General features: G+C 43.8%; 1 protein-coding gene across 2 annotated transcripts; it reads right to left on the reverse strand.

Moving 5' to 3' along the window:
• Positions 1-4,891: 4,891 nt before the first annotated feature.
• elf2a (E74-like factor 2a (ets domain transcription factor)) lies at positions 4,892-18,085 on the reverse strand. Of its 2 annotated transcripts, none has more exons than XM_028590175.1 (9): positions 17,859-18,085; positions 15,908-15,991; positions 13,691-14,000; positions 11,744-11,851; positions 10,980-11,093; positions 10,633-10,716; positions 8,327-8,519; positions 6,534-6,788; positions 4,892-5,488 (listed from the first exon to the last, which is right to left on the reverse strand). In XM_028590175.1, exons 2-9 carry the CDS (start codon positions 15,980-15,982, stop codon positions 4,918-4,920), a joined length of 1,710 nt encoding a protein of 569 aa, XP_028445976.1. In that variant the 5' UTR covers positions 15,983-15,991; positions 17,859-18,085; the 3' UTR covers positions 4,892-4,917. The 2 variants fall into 2 exon arrangements, with proteins under 2 accessions (XP_028445976.1, XP_028445975.1); XM_028590174.1 differs by having other exon boundaries at positions 17,768-18,085.
• Positions 18,086-18,819: the final 734 nt, after the last annotated feature.

Here is an 18,819-nt window from a genome sequence, read left to right on the forward strand (position 1 = left end):
ATTGTTTTAGCTATGGTAACCAAACAGAAACCATCTGTTCCTAACTATTAGAAACTACCTACATCAGTATGAAATCACTGAAGCACCTGTTTGACACTCCTTCACACAAATCTTCAATTAGCAATCAGTCTGCAGGCCTTAAAGCGGCAGCGTCTGTGTTGTTCTTTGCCAACATGTATGGAAGAGGTCAAAGCAGATGAAAGTGAGAGTGAGAGGTAGAGGTAGAGGTAGAGGTATCAATCATGGCCTTCACTTAGAGAGGCTGGACAAAGAGTCCAACCTGATCTGAACAGAAACGCTGTCACATCCATTGTCAGAATTCTTCGACAGGAAAACAGGTAATGTTGCTGTACAGTATATACAGAAATATCTTCAGTGATATACTTTATGTAATTGTTCCCTCATTCCCATTACATGTATTCTTTATAGAATCCAAAGGGTACCATTCTCTGGTGGCAAAGGGTGATTTTTTAGTGCTGAGCAGGAGGCAGACGTTGTGAACGTGGTTGTGGCAAACAATGCCATAAGGCTGCGTGAAATCAGGGCAGCAGTGATTGCAGACAAGGGCATGTTATGAAAGAAATGCCAATAAACCAGAGCACGTTTTTCTCCCATCCCAGAATGCTGTGTGGACTAGCCAGACCCTCTTCCGCAGCACTGTGGAGGAAGGTCTGGCTATTAATCTGAAACGCAGCTCAGCAGTGTGTGAAGTGTTTCTACATCTGTAATAAACATTGTGTTTTGATTAGGCCCCTATTCAAATTATTAAAAGTTTAGTGTACAAGGGCTCAGGCATTGTGATGGAAGTATATGGTTATGATATATATTATGTCTTAAGTTGTTGCAGCAATGTTTGGGTTGATAGCATTTGTTACAGACTTGGTGCAAAATGTAACTAATGTAAATAAATACATAATTGTTGACCACTCAAAAATGTATAAAAATGGTTAAAAATCCTTCCAAAATACCACATTAAGACACTAAGACCTTGAGGAACACCATAGAAAAATCCACGCTGGGATTCGGTTTCAAAACTTTTGACATTTGGAGATTCCGATTGGATGGAGGGCACTTCTGTTCTAGAACCCCCCCTTAATGTCAATATACTTAGGAAAGTCACACACCCTCTGAGAGCCCCCAGTCTTTAGTTTGTGCCTGTAAAGTTTCATGAAGCTGTGATTATCCTAGAGGTCCCTACAGCTCATTTTATACTGCGAGGTCAAGTTTTTACTTATTTTTTTTTTTTTACAACTGCTTACACACAAAATCACAAAATGTCACACGGATTTTGAAACCGCTCACTCAAAGAGCAAAACTACACACCAAATCTCCAAAAACCATAAGCTATGTCTCAGCCTTTCACTCAGTTTTCAATTGCATTAAAATAAAATACAAAAAAAAAATGTCAAAACACTACTACATAATTCTCTACCTAAGATACAAAAATCTTAACAGGAAGTGACTTGCTTTCCTTTTCCATACACAACCAATCAAATTGCTACACTTATTCACACACCCACTCCTCACATGTGCAAGCTAACCAATACATTTACTATTATGAAAGAAAGTGTTTGCCATTTGATACAAATGCTTCATTTTTAGATTTGTTTATGGCATTTTGAATGCAGGGTTTCATTTTGAAGGAGATGGGAGGCATTTTGTGTGTGCAGTTTTGGAATTGTGTGTAGTTTTTTTTTTTTTTTAAGTGTGTGCAAGCAGCTGTAAAAAAAGCAAAAAAACAAAGTAACTACAATGAAATGGCTACTATAGGGACTAACATTAGCCTGGTCCGACCAAACTCTGGTACATTTCATTTGTACAGCGAGTCTGACCTCTCTCCATTGACAAGTGTTAACTTCCTTAAAAGGCGGGTACTCTGTTGAAGTTTAAAACTATTGGATCTGCCCAGAGCCACTCTGGATCTGCCATTACCAATCACTAACGTTTGCTCGTGACGTATCATAGATATATACACTATGGTGACGTATGTCACGCGCAATGTGCAACGAGAGGGTAGATCGACAACTATCGGATTATATTTAGCATTAACGTTAGCCTTAGCCAAGTCCTTCACGGCTAACGGAGCGAGCTGGAAAATCTAACTGTTCCCAAACCCCATGGGGAGGAGGGCCACAACATCATGGCCACCAACACAACTCAGCAAAGATTGTTCTTTCTCGAATGGCTTCGCTCGCATCTTTCTAGCGCACGTCCTCAACGTCATCGTTCTCAGCCGCTCCCTCTGTTCGCGGATTGGACCGTCAAATATTTGGCAGGAGAAAACCCAAGAATATACCGCAAACCCAGACGAGAGTACTGAAGGGAAATGAAAACTGAGCGGAAGTACGTAGGAGGGCGGAGCCACTAGAGATACCAAATGAAGCTTCATGAGCATTGACATACAATGGACCAATAGAACCCGTTGCTCTGGACGGAGACCAGTGAAGGCTATTAGAAGCACTTTTCCGGTGATCTCCTGCTTTACTGCGCAGCCTCCAACTGAGAGAGACAACGTAAATGTGACGTGAGCAACGTGTCTGAAAGTTGTAAGTCTTCTGGTAGCTGTGCCAAGAGAAATCTCAATCATTTCCAATCTTACAGAGACGGAGAGTGTAGGTATATCTAAGGAGATAACATGGGCACAGGCTAATTATTGCTAACTAACATGCTAGTTAACATTAGTAATTAAACCTAAACAGCAAATGTAAGTTAAAACTGCCTGTGAGCTTCTCCTGTACTATACGGTAATTCCTCTACTGTGCGACAGTAAGTCACTTGGTTATCACACAATCGTTAGCTTATTTTTACAAAAACGTCTGCTACGGAGCCATAACGTGAGGTACAAGGTAATGGAGCCTTTTATACATTGTCGTGTTTCTTTAGAACTAAACAATGGACAAATAGAGTCTTTAAACGCTTCAGATGTAAAGTTATTCAGTCAGGTGACGTAAAAAAAAAAATGGCGGTCAGTGGAATGCTAACAAGAGGTGATAGCTTTGTAGCAACAAAATGGCGCCATCGGAGGTTCGAGTTCTGAAGCGAAGCTTACCCCTTGTTCATGAAACTTTGCGAGCCATCTTTATTTTCTGAGCCCACCAGATGGCGTTCTTGGTTTAAAAAAAAAAGAACGAACATCTTTGCTGAACAGAGAGAGCGCCGTCAGAAAATAGAGAATGCTTCACAAAGCTTCATTTGGCCATAACTACACCGTATGCAGCGCGTTCAGTTCATTTCAGTCCAGAAAGTATTTCCTCTTTGCTTCTTTCCACATGGTGTTGTAAGTGGTTTTCCCTTTTACATTTTCAGTGTTTTCTGTGCAAACCATTTCCAACATGGCATCATGACTTCACGTAAATATACACGCTAACTTTCTTAAGCCAAGTGGCGTGTTATCTGTATGCTTTTTCAGCTATCCGCGTGTATGTCTACGCCGTCAGACTGATCTCATAAAGTGGTGTACGTATGACACGCCAATTCGTATGCTGTTGTGGCGTGTTATCAAGACGCATTATCGCTTTATAGCGTGTTTATCACCGCCGTTCGGCCGCCATTGACCTACATTACGTGTGAATGTTCGCCATAGCCGGTAGTATGAAGGGATATAAGTCAGCGTAGCAAGGTTGGTTGGGGTGGCGAATGGGTAAAACGCAGGACTTTCACCCAAGAGAGCCAGGATCGTGTCCTGCGTGTGCCGTTTTTCAAAATTTTTTTTTTTTTAAGCCTTCCCCAATGTTTCGACGTGTTATCGCGAGAAGAACACTACGGTTTAGGAAAAGAACGGGGTTGGCTTTAGTAAAAGAAGAAAGCGAAGGTTGAGTTTAGGAAAACGTCACACGCGGGACGCAATCCTCGGTCTCCTGGGTGAAAGTCCCGACCAAACTCCCTACGCGGATTCTTGCCCTTTCATACTACTCTACGGCATAAAGTCACACGCAATCACAAGGTAATGTAAGTCAATGTAAGTCAATGGAGGCCAAACGGCGTTGATAAACACGCTAAATAATATAATAATATAATGGCATACGAATTGGCGTGTCATACATACGCCACTTCATGAGATCGGTCGGCTATTTCAATATCTGAGATTGAATCAGGCGTGACCGAGCAATTTACTTTGTATTCATGCAACTTGAGCATTTCTTTTCAAACAAGGCCCTAGAAAACGCCTTAGCATTTTTCAGATGGCTGAATAAGACCACTTCAGTCAGATGAAGTCACATTTGTCATTTTTTTATAATACATATTTCAGTAAAATCTACTTCAATACACTGATACAAGAAAAAAATAGTATATTATACTTGTTTGGAGCACGCTATTTAGTTGTTTAGTCTCGACACAGACATCCTTTCACTCCCTTTTTATGAACAGTAAAAAAACAACAGTGCTGTGGAGTAACAGAACTCTGAGACAAACCATTAGACTGAAACAGAAGAGGAAACAAAGACATGAAATCAAACTGATATATACCCGATGAGTATCAAAAAATGCTTTTTACATTTCTGTTTACAACAAAGTCTTGTCAGGCTTTTTATATTACCTTTTGATAACAAAAAGGAGTTTTTTCTCATTTACAATCTAAGGCTGCCCAGGACTCCTGAGCTCCGAAGGATTTGTGTGTGTGTGTGTGTGTGTGTGTGTGTGTGTGTGTGTGTGTGTGTGTGTGTGTGTGTGTGTGTGTGTGTGTGTGTGTGTGTGTGTGCGTGCGCACAACAGTCCCTTAAATCCTTTCTGGGGCTTCAGCAGCTCCACAGTAAGCGCAGGCGTCACGCTGACTGTCTGAGCCAATCAAAGAGCATCTCTGCTCTGTGATGGTGGGGTGGGGGGGGGGGGATGTGTCCTGCACTTCCTCAGCAGTGTCCACAGTCACTTCCTGATACCCCCCCCCCCCCACCCCCCCCCCTCCTCAGGGCAGAGCACTCAGGACGAGGCGGTTTCTGCTGATGCTGCTGGTGGGCTGGTGGGGGGCGGAGCCTCCGCCGCTGCCTCTGACTGCGCGGCTTTGAGCTGACCCCTGGGCTGGGCGGCGGGGGCTTTGGGCGGGGAAGGGTGAGGCTGGCCGACGTGGACAGAGAGCTGTGGCAGCGGCTGGGCCACCACCGCCGGCTTAGCCAGGATGAGGTGCGGCGTTGGCCGGCCTGCCGTGAGCTGGACCGTCGGGGCCGTGGCGGCGGGCTTAGCGGCGGAATGCGCCAACTGCGTCGCAACGGGTTTAGCCTGGAAGAGCTGCGCCAGCTGGGCTGACGGGTTGCCCTGCATGAGCGCGGCCAGCTGGTTGGCCGGGATGGTGATGATGGTGATCTTCTCTCCCGCTTTGGAGCCGGCGGGCAGCATGGCGGGCAGAGCCTGGATGACCAGTTTGGGCGGAGCGCTGGCGGAGGCGTTGCCTACCGTCATCGGGACTCCCGCGGTGGTGGTGAGGATGGAGGAGGAGTTCAACGTCACCTGACCCAGCGAGTTGGTCATGACCAATGGCATGGCTCGGATAGACCTGCGGGAGAAAGCACACGGAGGAAAATGGCGTTTACATCACCTGCTCTGCGCCACAGCTGAAACATGGCAGTTCCTCTCCGATTTACACGACAGGCCTCTGTCACCGAAGACATTTGGCCACGCGCAGGTGTAAAGGAAATGAATGATGGCGGAGTTCCATTTAGGCGCTTCAGTTCAGGGGCCCGGTATTGTTCATGCTGGCTCGCCGTCACACCTTCACGACTTAACTTGGCCACTTGACTAAAACGGAGCCATCGGTGATGTTATAAGTAACACCTGGGCTTTTTCTGCTATGGACAGGTAACACTTTACTTGAAGGTATCTACATAAGAGTGACATGACACTGGCATAAACACATAACACTGGCGTGAACACATGAACCCTAACCCTCACTTGTCATGACAAAAACTGAATGACACTTAGGCCGGTTGCACACTGGCTACGTGGCGTGAGCGTAGCGTTTCGGTTGCATGGCGGCTGCCTGGCGCTGCTGCTAGCCTTGTCTGGACACATGTATGTTTCCCATTGATAAAATGAAATACCATGTTGAACATAAATATATACTGATCCGATTACAGCAAAAACAACGTCGGCAGTATTGACAGCAAAATAGACTACAGAATATTTTGTTCTGTATTGACAGGTGCAATATTAGAAAAATCGATTTTTATTTTTTTATTTACAATACATTATTCATTCACAAAAAAAAATTGGTGTCCTTAAAAAGGTTGAATTTTTCCTCATTTCTTTTTATTAAGGCATTAAGATCAATTTCCAAAAGATGATTTTTTTATATTCCTCTTTTTAGTCAACTTTAGCATGGGTTGAGCAGCACTGTATGTAGGTTTACTGTATGTTAATTGTGCGTTTCTGTGCAATGCGGCGCCATTTTTGTTCTCTCGACGGGCCCAAGACTAATTTCTCCTATAGGAGACAATTATCTGATCTTATTTTAGTGCGTCACAACAATTAGTGGCGTTAGAACGAATCTGCGACGACGCGTTAAAACATGGGGAGATATTGAAAACGGTGAAAACAGAGACCTGGTGGCAGCGTTGCCGGGGATGACGGTGACGTAGGTCTGCTGAGGCTGGGTGGTGGCGGGGGAGCTGGTGCCCAGGCTGGCGGGGCCGTGCTGGTCAGCCGGATGCTGGCCGACCATTACGCCCTCGCCGTCCTCCACCTCCTCGCCGTCCTCCTCGTCGTCAATCACCCGGATGTTCTTGGGCATGTCTTTAAACTGGTAGGCCAGCCGCTGGCCCTCCACTTTGGCCAGGATGCCGCGCTGGTAGTAATACCTACACAGACACACACACAGACACACACATTATATATGACAGGCAGACTGTTCAGGACTGTTAAGGATAGGGCTACACAATATGAGGAAAATTGCGATTAATTTGACTGATATGATTGACGTTATTGGAGGGAATTATCATTTTTGTATCATTATTCTCATTGCAAAATATTAAAATTAACAAAATGTAAAAGATTTATAGTGTGAGTTTTGGTAGGATCTGTACCAAACAGAGGTTTTCTGTAGTCTGTAGGATAGGATTGGTAGGCCGGGACCCGGGACGTCTCTGCACCACAATACTTCCAGTCGCAGGGTTTTTCCCGCATAGCAAAAGCTTTGGCGCCGCCTGAAGAGGTTTTAGCCAGCGCCAAAGGAAAAACACGAGCGCCAAAACATCTGATTTTCTGCAGCCGGCCTTCCTCTCATCCACAGCGACTACTGTATCGACAAATTTGGCTGGCGCTGATTTGACTGGACCGGAACACTACGCTGTATAGTGCTAACGGTATCTCCGTTTGGCAGGGTCAGACTCCCGATGAGCACGCTGCTCTGGGGACCGCCGGTGCCGCAAGATGCCGCTGCTGACGGATGCAGAGCTCTCCGTCCGCCGGAGCTCCGACTGCTGTCCGTCTGCGCTTCCGTCTATCAGTATTACATTGAGACAGTTTCATTACCTGTAAAAAACGTCTCGCAGTAAGTAGCGTTAAAGGTGCGGTGTAATTTTAACATCGACAACTTCTCAAACTCTCCCCCGTCCTTTCTGCTAAATCCCAAACTGTCTCTTAAGCCCCTCCCCCCACAAGGGAGAATGAATGCATGTGCATGAGCAGTGATTGACACGCAGTTAGACTGGCCCTGATTGGTGCATCTGAACAGGGAGCTGTGGATTTTTGCAAATCGCACTACACGCTGTACGTGGTGCCAGAGGTGCCAAATGACCTGCTTCATGTAGTTCTACTGGAACATAGGGTCAGTTTCAGCAAATATGACAGAAGGTTAGTTTTATGAGACTTACCTACTGCACCTTTAAGCTTTTTCCCGTGTTGATGCAAGCCGTACATCAGCAGCCCAAGCGTGAAACCCAAAGTTTGGTGCTTTAGCGGCATTGCCCTGACTCCCTGAATAAGCTGCAGAGACGTCGTCTCGCTCCGCCTCTCTGCTGAGCCCCGTTCACGTAGCCCAGCAGCAGCAGCAGTTGAACAGCATTTCACACTATGGTGGTCACACTTGCAATTAATCCGCAGTTCACATGCCTGCCAAACTGTAGGGGCGGCCCGTTACACTACTGTAGGCCTATAGGCTGTTCAACATCACTGACAATTATTTTGACCAATATTTCAAAATAGAAAACATAACATTTCATGGTGTTTTGTAATCAACACTATTGTATTATTGTACAAATTAGCCACAACGGTAATAGTAGTACCCCCACCCCACCATTAAGATATTGCACTAGTCCATATTGCGATTTCGATAAAATCAGAGATAATTGTGCAGCCCTAGTAAAGGATTAGGTGTTTGCGGAGAGGACAGGCAGACCTCAGGGCTCGGCCCATGGTCTCGTAGTTCATGTCGGGCTTGTTCTTGTGCTTCCCCCACAGTTTGGACACGGCCTTGGAGTCGACCAGTTTGAAGATGCCCTTTTCCCGCTGCATCCACTTGATGTACTTGGGACAGGTGTTTTTATCCTGCAGCAGCTCCAGCAGGAACTCCCACAGATAGGTGGTGTTGCCTTCAGGACAAAGAGCACAACGTCGTGTAAACCCAAGAAGCTCGGAATCATTATTTCACAGTGATGCGTTGATGCAGTGACGGTAGGGTTGTGCTGATGGACGATATCATCGTCCATCGTGATGGCTGGCCGACATCACGATGGAGAGCCACCATAGTGATGCCCCCCCACCCCAGCTACTTTTTCCCCCTTTACGTGCAACCTATTTGTGAAAAAGACCATCGCTTTGAGCAGACTGCTGATTGGCTGTAGTGATACATTCTCTCTCTCTCTCCCGGTCAGTTGTAGCTCGCTCTACCTTCTAGTAACGTTTGGATGGTCTCGAGTGAGAGAGAAAAAATCGTTAAAAGTGGAACGCTATCACACTTTCCTTTCTCCCCTCATTGGACTAAGTTTGTCGACACTACTTTGTGCGTGCATCAATAAGTAAGTCTGAGGTCCTGTAGGTACGGGACGATGTTATGCAGGATTTATGAATGTACGTTAGCAACAGGCTAATTCACGAGGGTGCTATTTTATGTGTGAGCTAATATTGCGCATCTGTTCATGTGCCCTGCAAGAGTTATGTTTCTGTTTATTGAATGCGTTATTCAGTGCAATCATAACCGAGAATGTAGTTTAAACTCAGTAATGATGGTATGTTGGGTTATTACTGTCGCTCTGTTGAAGGCAAACGTCCCACTGTACTGTCGTTACGCAGATCACGGACTTCTGATTGACTTTACTGCACCGTAGTTAAGTGAAAGTAGGTCAAGTTGTAAAACCTACCATAGTAAGAGATATGTTCTGAGATTAATTTATTTTTATATATATATATATATATATATATATATATATATATATATATATATATATATATATATATATATATATATAGTGAGTACACCCCTCACATTTTAGTAAATATTTCATTATAACTTTTAATGGGACAACACTGAATAAATGACACTTTGCTACAATGTAAAGTATTAAGTGTACAGCTTGTATAACAGTGTAAATGTGCTGTCCCCTCAAAATAACTCAACATACAGCCATTAATGTCTAAACCGCTGGCAACAAAAGTGAGTAAATCCCTATGTTAAATTCCCATAGAGGCAGGCAGATTTTTATTTTTAAAGGCCAGTTATGGATCCAGGATACTATGCATCCTGATAAAGTTCCCTTGGACTTTGGAATTAAAATAGCCCCACATCATTACATACCCATCACCATACCTAGAGACTGGCATGGGGTACTTTCCATAAAATCATCTCTCTATCATCTCTTTATCAGGATGCATAGTATCCAGGATACTTTGCATCCTGATAAAGTTCCCTTGGTCTTTGGAATTAAAATAGCCCCACATCATCACATACCCTTCACCATACCTAGAGATTGGCATGGTTTTATGTCAGTTAGCCTAATAGCTAGTTTGATTTGCATTGAGACATGATTTTATGGAAAGTATCCCATACCCCACTCCAACATCAGGTGTTGCCTATTGCAAACATGTTATCTTCTGCACACACGCTAAAGAATTTCCAAACAGCTGACATGTTGCAGGTTAATTCACGAGGTTCCCTACACGTGCGAGAATAGCGCGGACACGCGCTTCACACCGCTAACGGGTACGATAATATGTATACAAGTACAGCCCAAATTAGGGCTGGGCGATAGGGAGAAAATCAGATATCACGATATTCTTAACCAAACACCTCGATATCGAGGCGATATTCTAGGGTTGACAATTGATGCTTTAACAAAATATCTTCACACATAAATAATCATCTGTAATGTGGACATAATGTCTAAGTGGGTAAAGGCAAATAATAGAACAGCTAGAACAGTCTGCTAAGTTCAGAAAAGTACATCACTTTACTGTAACGCAGCCTTTAAAACCAGGAAAAGACTAAACTTATGCCATATTATGATATCCAAAATCTAAGACGATATCTAGTCTCATATCATGATATCGATATAATATTGATATATTGCCCAGCCCTAGCCCAAATGATTAAAAAGAGTGAATTTTTATTTTCAAACCAACTGTATCTAGGTTAGGGTTAGATTTTACTCCTATAGTCCTTTCACAGAGCAGGGTCATCTAGACAGAATTTAAACGAAAAAGCCAAACCTTTGCCCTCCCTCGGTCTCTTCTTGATGCCCAGGTCAAAGGAGCCGTTTGAAGCAGGCTGGTTCGTCTTGGGCTTGCGTCCACCTGCGCGCACACACACACACACACACACACACACACACACACACACACACACACACACACACACACACACACACACACACACACACACACACACACACACACACACACACACACACACACACACACACACACACACACACACACACACACACACACACACACACACACACACACACACTTTGACTGTGAATAAAGCACACGTCGTTTAACATTAAGCCTTGGAGAGTCCCATGTAACATCGGGTGTACTGTAGTGACACTGACCTCCTCTCTTCTTCTTGGCAGCAGGTTCGCATTCAGGAGGGATGGGGAAGGAATCCTCCTCCATGGGTCCACACTCTGTAGACACCTCCACCACCGTCTCCATCATCACATCCTCTGCCGGGGGTCAAACAGATCACATATATTCCAAACCCCCACACTATTCTCTTTCTGCTGGATCATGGAGTGAGAAAGCTACAGGGAACACTGTATTTGGCGGTTCTTTTATCAAGATGTCTGTAAACTGCCAGGAGGCATTATTAAATGCTGATGCCGGGATGTGCCGGTGTGTGTGTCTGTGTGGGTGTGTGTCTGTCTGTCCCATGAGCATGCAGATAGCAGATCCTCCCATTAAATATCCCCACTAGCCTCATGGCTACAAACCGGTTCCTCACAGGAAGAGCACTGCTACCCGCTGAAGAGACAAAGGCCAGACATACTTGGGACACACACTTCTGTTTATACTGCATACATGGATGTGTTCACACACGTTTGTCTGCATGTCCACTGCACTCGCACAGACCCTCATGGAGACACTGAACGGATTATAAGCAACCCAAACTAATCATTTTTTTCATCATTTGGGGCGTGGTGTAAAACGGATGCAACTTCATTGGAATTGGGGTTTGTATAAAACAGATGGTTTTTGATGGAGAACTAGTAAAGTATACAAAGAAGCAGACCATTATTGCCTGGTTCGAGCCCTGGGAGGACAAGCAGTTTCTCTAACATCCAACGTTGGAGGAAGTACTGACAGCGTTGTTTACCTGTGTTGCGTTCACTGTGCAGTCCTCCGGGAGACTCCATGTGCAGGAGAGCTTCAGCTGCTTCAAAGGTTTTGTCGAAACACACCATGTCGTGACCCGACATCTCCACTGAGGAGAGGAGCAGAGAGGAGGCCGTCAGTACACAGACCTCTGCGACGCGCGCTCGCTGACTGAGAGTCGACAAGACTTCGACATCAAATAGCAACACAAGGAGCCTGGTTCTGGCGGGAAAAGGTTAGAACGTTCACAACAGCACGGCACCGCAACAACAACCCTTTTGAAATGCTGACTTCCTTGTTTGAAGAGGCAGATTGTTCCTCCCTCCCTTGTTTCCAGTAACCTGGTCTAAATAGTAACATGTTGTTCCTGCCAGCAGAGGGCAGTCTACTGCAGTCACAGCAAGCGGCAACCTCCGGTGCCGAAGAAGGTGCCAAAAACTGCAGTTCACGTTGGAATGGCGATAACCGCACATAACAGTTCTTGCGACACACAAGAACTAGGGAGGGAGGGAAAATGAAAACGTGTGCACAGGAGTGGAATTACCGCAACAGCCTTTATGATGTTAAAAGCACATTATTCTATGCAGAAAAGTTAGGGTGAATCTAGTCTCACGTTGCCAGATCTTCCTCCACAGCGCTGCGGAGGAGGGTCTGGCGAGTCCACACAGCTCTGGCTTATTGGCAGTTCTTTAATCACAATCATCTTAGGCGGTGCTAAGCACCAGACGGAGCCACTGTGCTTCTGAAAAATAGCCTCAGGAAGGAACTTTTTTTGGTGGCGAGCTCTGGGAAAAAAATGGCTGTCTATAACAATTTTACTTAAGGAAAAATATGTTAAACCATTCTGAATTAAGTATTGTGGGGCTGCAGAGATGTCGCGGCCTACAGACTAAAGATAAAAAATATCTTTGTTTGGTACCGATCCTAGCAAAAAAGAGAAAAAAAAATAAAATGAAAAATCACACTATAATCATTTACATTCTTTTCATTTTAGTATTTTTCAATGAAAATGAGAATAATGATACAAAAATGATCATTCCCTCCAATATCGTGACTCATATTGCAATCGCAATATCACTCAAAATAACCGCAACTTGATATTTTCCTCATAGCCCTAATCCGACCGAAAATGAGGACATCCGGCAGAACTTCCGGCGGCACCGGAACTATCCCGTGAATGAAACATCATCGATATAGACTAGGCTGACTCTCACTCCAACCCCACCCAGGTGAAATGAAAACCACCACCATTGTCTGTTAATCCTTTTTGTAAAGGCGGATTTATGGTTCTGCGGAGACTCCACGCAGAGCTTTCTCCGTAGCCTACTTAAGTGGCCTGAAGTTTATACACTGTGTTCCAAATTATTTTTTACCCTGATTTACCTAAATAGTCGATGCAAATGACAGTCAGCATCATTTTCAAGTCACCAACCGTTAAGGTATAAGTCGAATTTCATTGAACAAACCACCCAATGAAAACAGTATTTTTTTGAAAAATAAGAAACTCAAATTGCACTGTTCCAAATTATTATGCACAACAGAGTTTCAAAACATTTCATAGGTTGTAAAGAACTGAAAATGGTCATTTTGCTGAATTTGTAGCATTAGGGGGTCATATTTACTGAAATCAAAAGCTATTTCAATCAAACACATCTTAACAGGGCTAGTTACATGTTAACATAGGAGCCCTTCATTGATATCACCTTCACAATTCTTGCATCCATTGAACTTGTGAGTTTATGGAGCGTTTCTGCTTGAATGTCTTTGCAGGATGTCAGAATAGCCTCCCAGAGCTGCTGTTTGGATGCAAACTGCCTCCCACTCTCATAGATCTTTTGCTCGAGGATGCTCCAAAGGTTCTCTAACTCTGGGGGATACGGTGAATAAGCTAAAGTCCCAATAAGTAGGCGTGTTCCTTTAAGTTAGATCAAACATTGGAAGAACTTACCAGTCTCAGCCACCTCTGTAACCACCTCCTGCTCCTCCGCCACGTCCTGCATCAGATACGTCTCATCGTCGTAGACCAGGACTTGTGCCGAGTAGCACTCCTCCACCTGGGCGCTGGGCACCTCCTCCACGATCACCGCCGGACAGCCCTCTTCCTGCAGCACCACGCCCTCCTCCTCCTCTTCCACATCTTCCTCCACCTCGTCTCCGGCCCCCACGATTATCGCCTCGATTTCCTGCTGAACCACTTCTTCTTCTTCTTCTTCTTCTTCTTCTTCCTCCTCGTCCTCCTCAGTGGGCTGCTGCTCACACTGGACAGTAAGAAGAAGTGTGTGGAAAAAGTGAGATTTAAAGTGAGGTTACTAGGCCTGTAACAAAATTACATAATTGTTTAATCGCAATATTTTTACGTAATCGCAGTTTCTTTGCTTAACCGCAATCATTGCTCACAGTCCTAAGGGGTGTGACTGTGTGAATTTATGCAATGATGAAAAAATTTAGAAATAAATGAAAAAAATCTTCGGCCAAGTTCTTAATTTTGGTGTTTCCCTAATTTTCTCCCTATATTCTGTGAGTTTTGAGACGTGTTACGTGCCGTATTGTTCTGGCGATTCTGCTGAGGACATAACAACCCCTTAAGTGACGTTTTGGACAGATCTTAACGCCTCTCGCTTGAAAAGAGACGCCAATAATTCTCAGTGAATGTGCTCTCATGTGGCTCTCTGGACTGGAGTGTTAAGTGAGTAGAGGACAGCAGCCGCAGCGGGTTCAGTCGACCAATCAGCAGCCAGACAGAAACGTGAATGTGAATACCTCACAACCAATCACTGATCCCCATTGTTGGTCTGGGGAATCCCTTGTTATTTTGCTTTGGTTCTAAGTATCAAAAGGACCGGTGTTTAGGATTTAGTGGCATCTAGCGGTGAGGTTGCAGAATGCAACCGACTGAACGCCCCTTCCCTCAGCCCTCCCTTTCCAAACGTGTAGTCGAACCTACAGTGGCCTTCAGGTACTGTAAAAACGCTAGAAGACCCTCTCGAGAGCCAGTGTTTGGTTTGTCCGTCCTGGGCTACTGTAGCAACATGGCGGGCTACGCGGAAGAGGACCCGCTCCCTATGTAGATACGAAGGGCTCGTTCTAAGCTAACGAAAACACAACAGCTATTAGTTTCATGCGACTATACAGTAATGAAAAGATAGTTTATAGTATTTCATTCCATTTCTTCCAATAGGTCCCCCTTAATCCTACACACTGCTCCTTTAACTTGACTCGTAAGATTACATTTTTCCTCAATATCCACAGAGTTTACAAGACTAAGTTTATTCCAGTGTCTGGATCCTTTCATTCATGATAATTAAGTTGGATTTAGAAGCATATTGATATTATGACAGCAGCTTAAAAAAACAAAACAATACTTAATACCTAGCAATAAAGCAATAAAGTTTAGCTACACTTCATTATTTTTTTAAATCTTGAAAATGGATACATAATGACGTCAGAAACATGGAAATGACATAATTTCGCGACAACTAGCAAATCTTCGAGCAGGCTTTAGCTATTTTCTATTCCCCGAGTTTTGAAGAAAACTCTCATTGACCTTTTTCATCTCTCTCCTTTCGGTTTCCTAGCATGCTGGTTGGTTGTATTTTCTGTGAACACTGTAGGCTTGTGTGGGATCAGTTTTTCCTTCCACTCTTGGCTGCTTTGTGTCAACATTTTCTATTGCCTCACACTGCATACTTGGACATGTCACCTCTCCAAAGACGACCTTAAATCACCTACAGTGAAAAATGCTGAATGAACTTGCCCTCTCACTTTTTATTTCTATTTCTCACACATAATATGAACTTTAGAGGCTGTGTCTAACATTAACAACTGGCCCTTGATGTGACTATCCTTTTCCAGTGTGGCCCTTAGTGAACTTGAGTTTAACACCCCTGATTTAGTAGCTCTTATTGTGGCATTGCCGTCACCAAATGTTTAAATTGAAAACTGAATCAAATCGTGACCTTAAAATCAAAAGTCAAATTGAATCGTGGATTTGGAGAACCATGAAACCCTCTAGCCAAGTACATCATAGAGAAAGTTGAATTAACCCGACGCTGGTCTTCTAATTGCAACCATTGGCACAATCTCTAGTGTCTTTTTCTGAAACTTGTTTCAACAGAACAGTCTTTGTTGGCTTCCCTGAGAGCAGTTGTGGGGATAGACAGCTTACCTGTTGGGGCCCCTCCACCACGGTGACATACTCCACTATGTTCCCTCCACCGTCTGACACTACCACAGAGGTCATCACTCATTCCTACCAAAACAAAAAGCACATGGGGTCAGGAAGGACACATTTGGAGTGTGTCTGTGAATGTGTGTGTAGGGGGGTGGGGTCATGTGAATGCCCCATGGCTCTCCTCATGACTAAAGCCTGTTTTACAGTTCTGCAGAGGCTCCACACAGAGCTTTCGCTGTAGCCTATGTAAGTGGCCTGATGTTTATACTTGTGCGCTGGTGTGTGCGTCGAGCCAGGCGCGCGCGCATGCGTGTGTGTGTGTGTGTGTGTGTGTGTGTGTGTGTGTGTGTGTGTGTGTGTGTGTGTGTGTGTGTGTGTGTGTGTATGTGGAGTGGGTGATAGAGCAAGGAGAAGTGAGAGAGTGTTGATTAGCTTCGGAGCAGGTACCGACTCTAGAGTCATAGTGAGAGAAACAAAGTGTCTCCCCTGTGCTTTCTGACCACGGTGGGAAATCTGTAGCAGGAAGAGTTAACCCTCTCCTTGATTTCATGTTGTTTATGGAGAAGGAGAACCAGGAAATCAGTCGGGGGAAATGCAACGCTACCAAGCAACGGCCGAGTAACATGCTTTGCTGCGACGTGTAGTTACATTTTTCAAATGGTGCATGTCAGGCTACGGCGAGAAAAGAACACCAGGCCACAGTCCAGTCTAAAATATTCTGGTAACTCTACCCTTGTGCTAGCTTCAGCTTATATAACAGTTTTTTTTTTCATTTCAATAACGTATTGAAAATGGAACTTATTGGTCATAGACTTTCGTCACGCATCAAACTCACAATAAGAGACAAGAACATCTTTATGCAAAAGGCCCAGGCTGCAACAACAACCTACAAAGAACAAGTCAAACACCTGGGACAATAAAAACAACAATGTGCTCTTGTTGTATAAAGATGTTGGTGTTTCATATTGTGAATTTGATGCTTGAATCTCTTTTTTTGTTTGTTTGTATTTTACTATTTTGTGTTTTTTTTTCTGTGTGTCATATCAAAAGAAGCATCGATAATCGTTTTTATACTAATGTTGTATCGAAGTTTAAAATTCTAGTATGGTGACAACCTTAGCTTAAAGTATGTATGTATGTACAACTGATCAATGGCTCAGAGGTTTGGTATAACGTTACTGTTTTATATTATACTTGTACAAAAAATAAATGCCATTACATTGATATTTTGGATATACATCCTTTCCCGCAAAAAAACTGTCATGCAGCCTGGACAACGTTTAATGTAATTCAGATTGCCAGCACGACTAATATATAATGGGAAGAGTGACTGAAAACACTAGCAGTGTGCATCATATCAGACAGGCACTGACCGATCTCACCACACAGTAACGTTGGCTAATGTTTACTTCCTGAGCGGCGGGTTGGCACGTCTGTGTGCTCACTCAGTCTGTGACGTTAGCTGCAGCTACAAACTCTACAGCTAACTCGTTATTGCTTCTGCTAAATACTTAAACGTAGCTAACGTTACTGCTGCCAGAGTATGCACTTTGTTATCTAAAGTCACATATTCAATGCCATAAAAAATAAATTAACACTGCATTCTCCTTAAAAATGGAGATCACCAACCAATAACATAGCAATAGATGGCTAGCATTAATGTTAGTTAATGAGCTCGAAACAGTTAGCAGATAGCTAGCAAACATTCGTATTTAACGTAACGTATAGCTAGTTGAATGAGCAACGTTACACTGTCTCTGGCAGGCCAATAGGGCAAATTAAGACAACTGCAATAGTAGTTGTGGTCTATGAGAGTCTGCTAATATGTTGTTGCAATGAGTTTCCTCCCCTTACCTTGTTTTGCTTTTGCTAGCGTAAAGTAAGCTCCACAGCTAGCGCTACCTGGGCCTAACGTTAGCCTAGCTGTCAAGGCCAAAATGCTTACTTCGCTCGCATAAACAAGTGTTTGCCCGTCCTCCGTCCCTCACAATCACTTTGCAGACACCTATCGTCTTCCTGCGTCTGGAGTCTAAAGGGTGGACGTGAATGCAGGCCCTGAAGTTGTGTTTTGATCACAGCTCGTTTCTTGCTATCCTGTAGCTTTCCGGCGCGTCGACTCTTCGTTCGCTGCAGCGGGTCAAAGCACAGACCGCCGTGACGTCACGAGGACAAACCCCACTAACAATGGGCGCAACCTCGTATGTAGGCTACTTTCTGGCAACATGTAACCTTGTAACTCCTCCCGTGGCTCAAAAATCACAAATTTACTGAAAAATCTATTACACAAATATCATGCCAATAATAAATTATTAAAATAACCAACGTTTTTTTAGGAACATGCAGGAGGGTTTCTAGGTTTTGAAGACATTGGGGGCCCGGACTCGAGGGGGTCCTAATCATTGAAAAAGTTATAATAATAATAATAATAATAATAATAATAATAATACATTTTATTTATATAGCGCTTTACATGTTACTCAAAGACACTTTACAGTAAAACCAGCACATATCACATTAACAACAGATAACCAACAAAACCAACACATAAAACAAGCATATAAAAGCAATAATTATAGCCTGATGTAGTGTCTTTTAACCAGACCTACATTAGGCCAATGCGGCGAGACAAAGGGAGAACTTGCTTTGACGTGTGGTTTAGGCTGCCAATAAATCAATGTGGACTCACAGGTATATTTCAGTTTGTCCATTACTTCAGGTAGGTTTCATTCTGCTTTCCAACTAAACCCTAATAAAACAATACCACTGAGAAGCCATTATCACGGTGAAAAGCTGTATGCCTTCCTTTTTGCCACACACCTGTGTAGATCTGGCTGATTACCTTTATCCTTTCCGGTGACAATGCTCCAACCAGTGATCAAATACAAAAACTGCATATGCATTAATTT

This window comes from Perca flavescens, chromosome 10 (assembly GCF_004354835.1).
Source record: "Perca flavescens isolate YP-PL-M2 chromosome 10, PFLA_1.0, whole genome shotgun sequence".
NCBI classification, from domain to species: domain Eukaryota; kingdom Metazoa; phylum Chordata; class Actinopteri; order Perciformes; family Percidae; genus Perca; species Perca flavescens.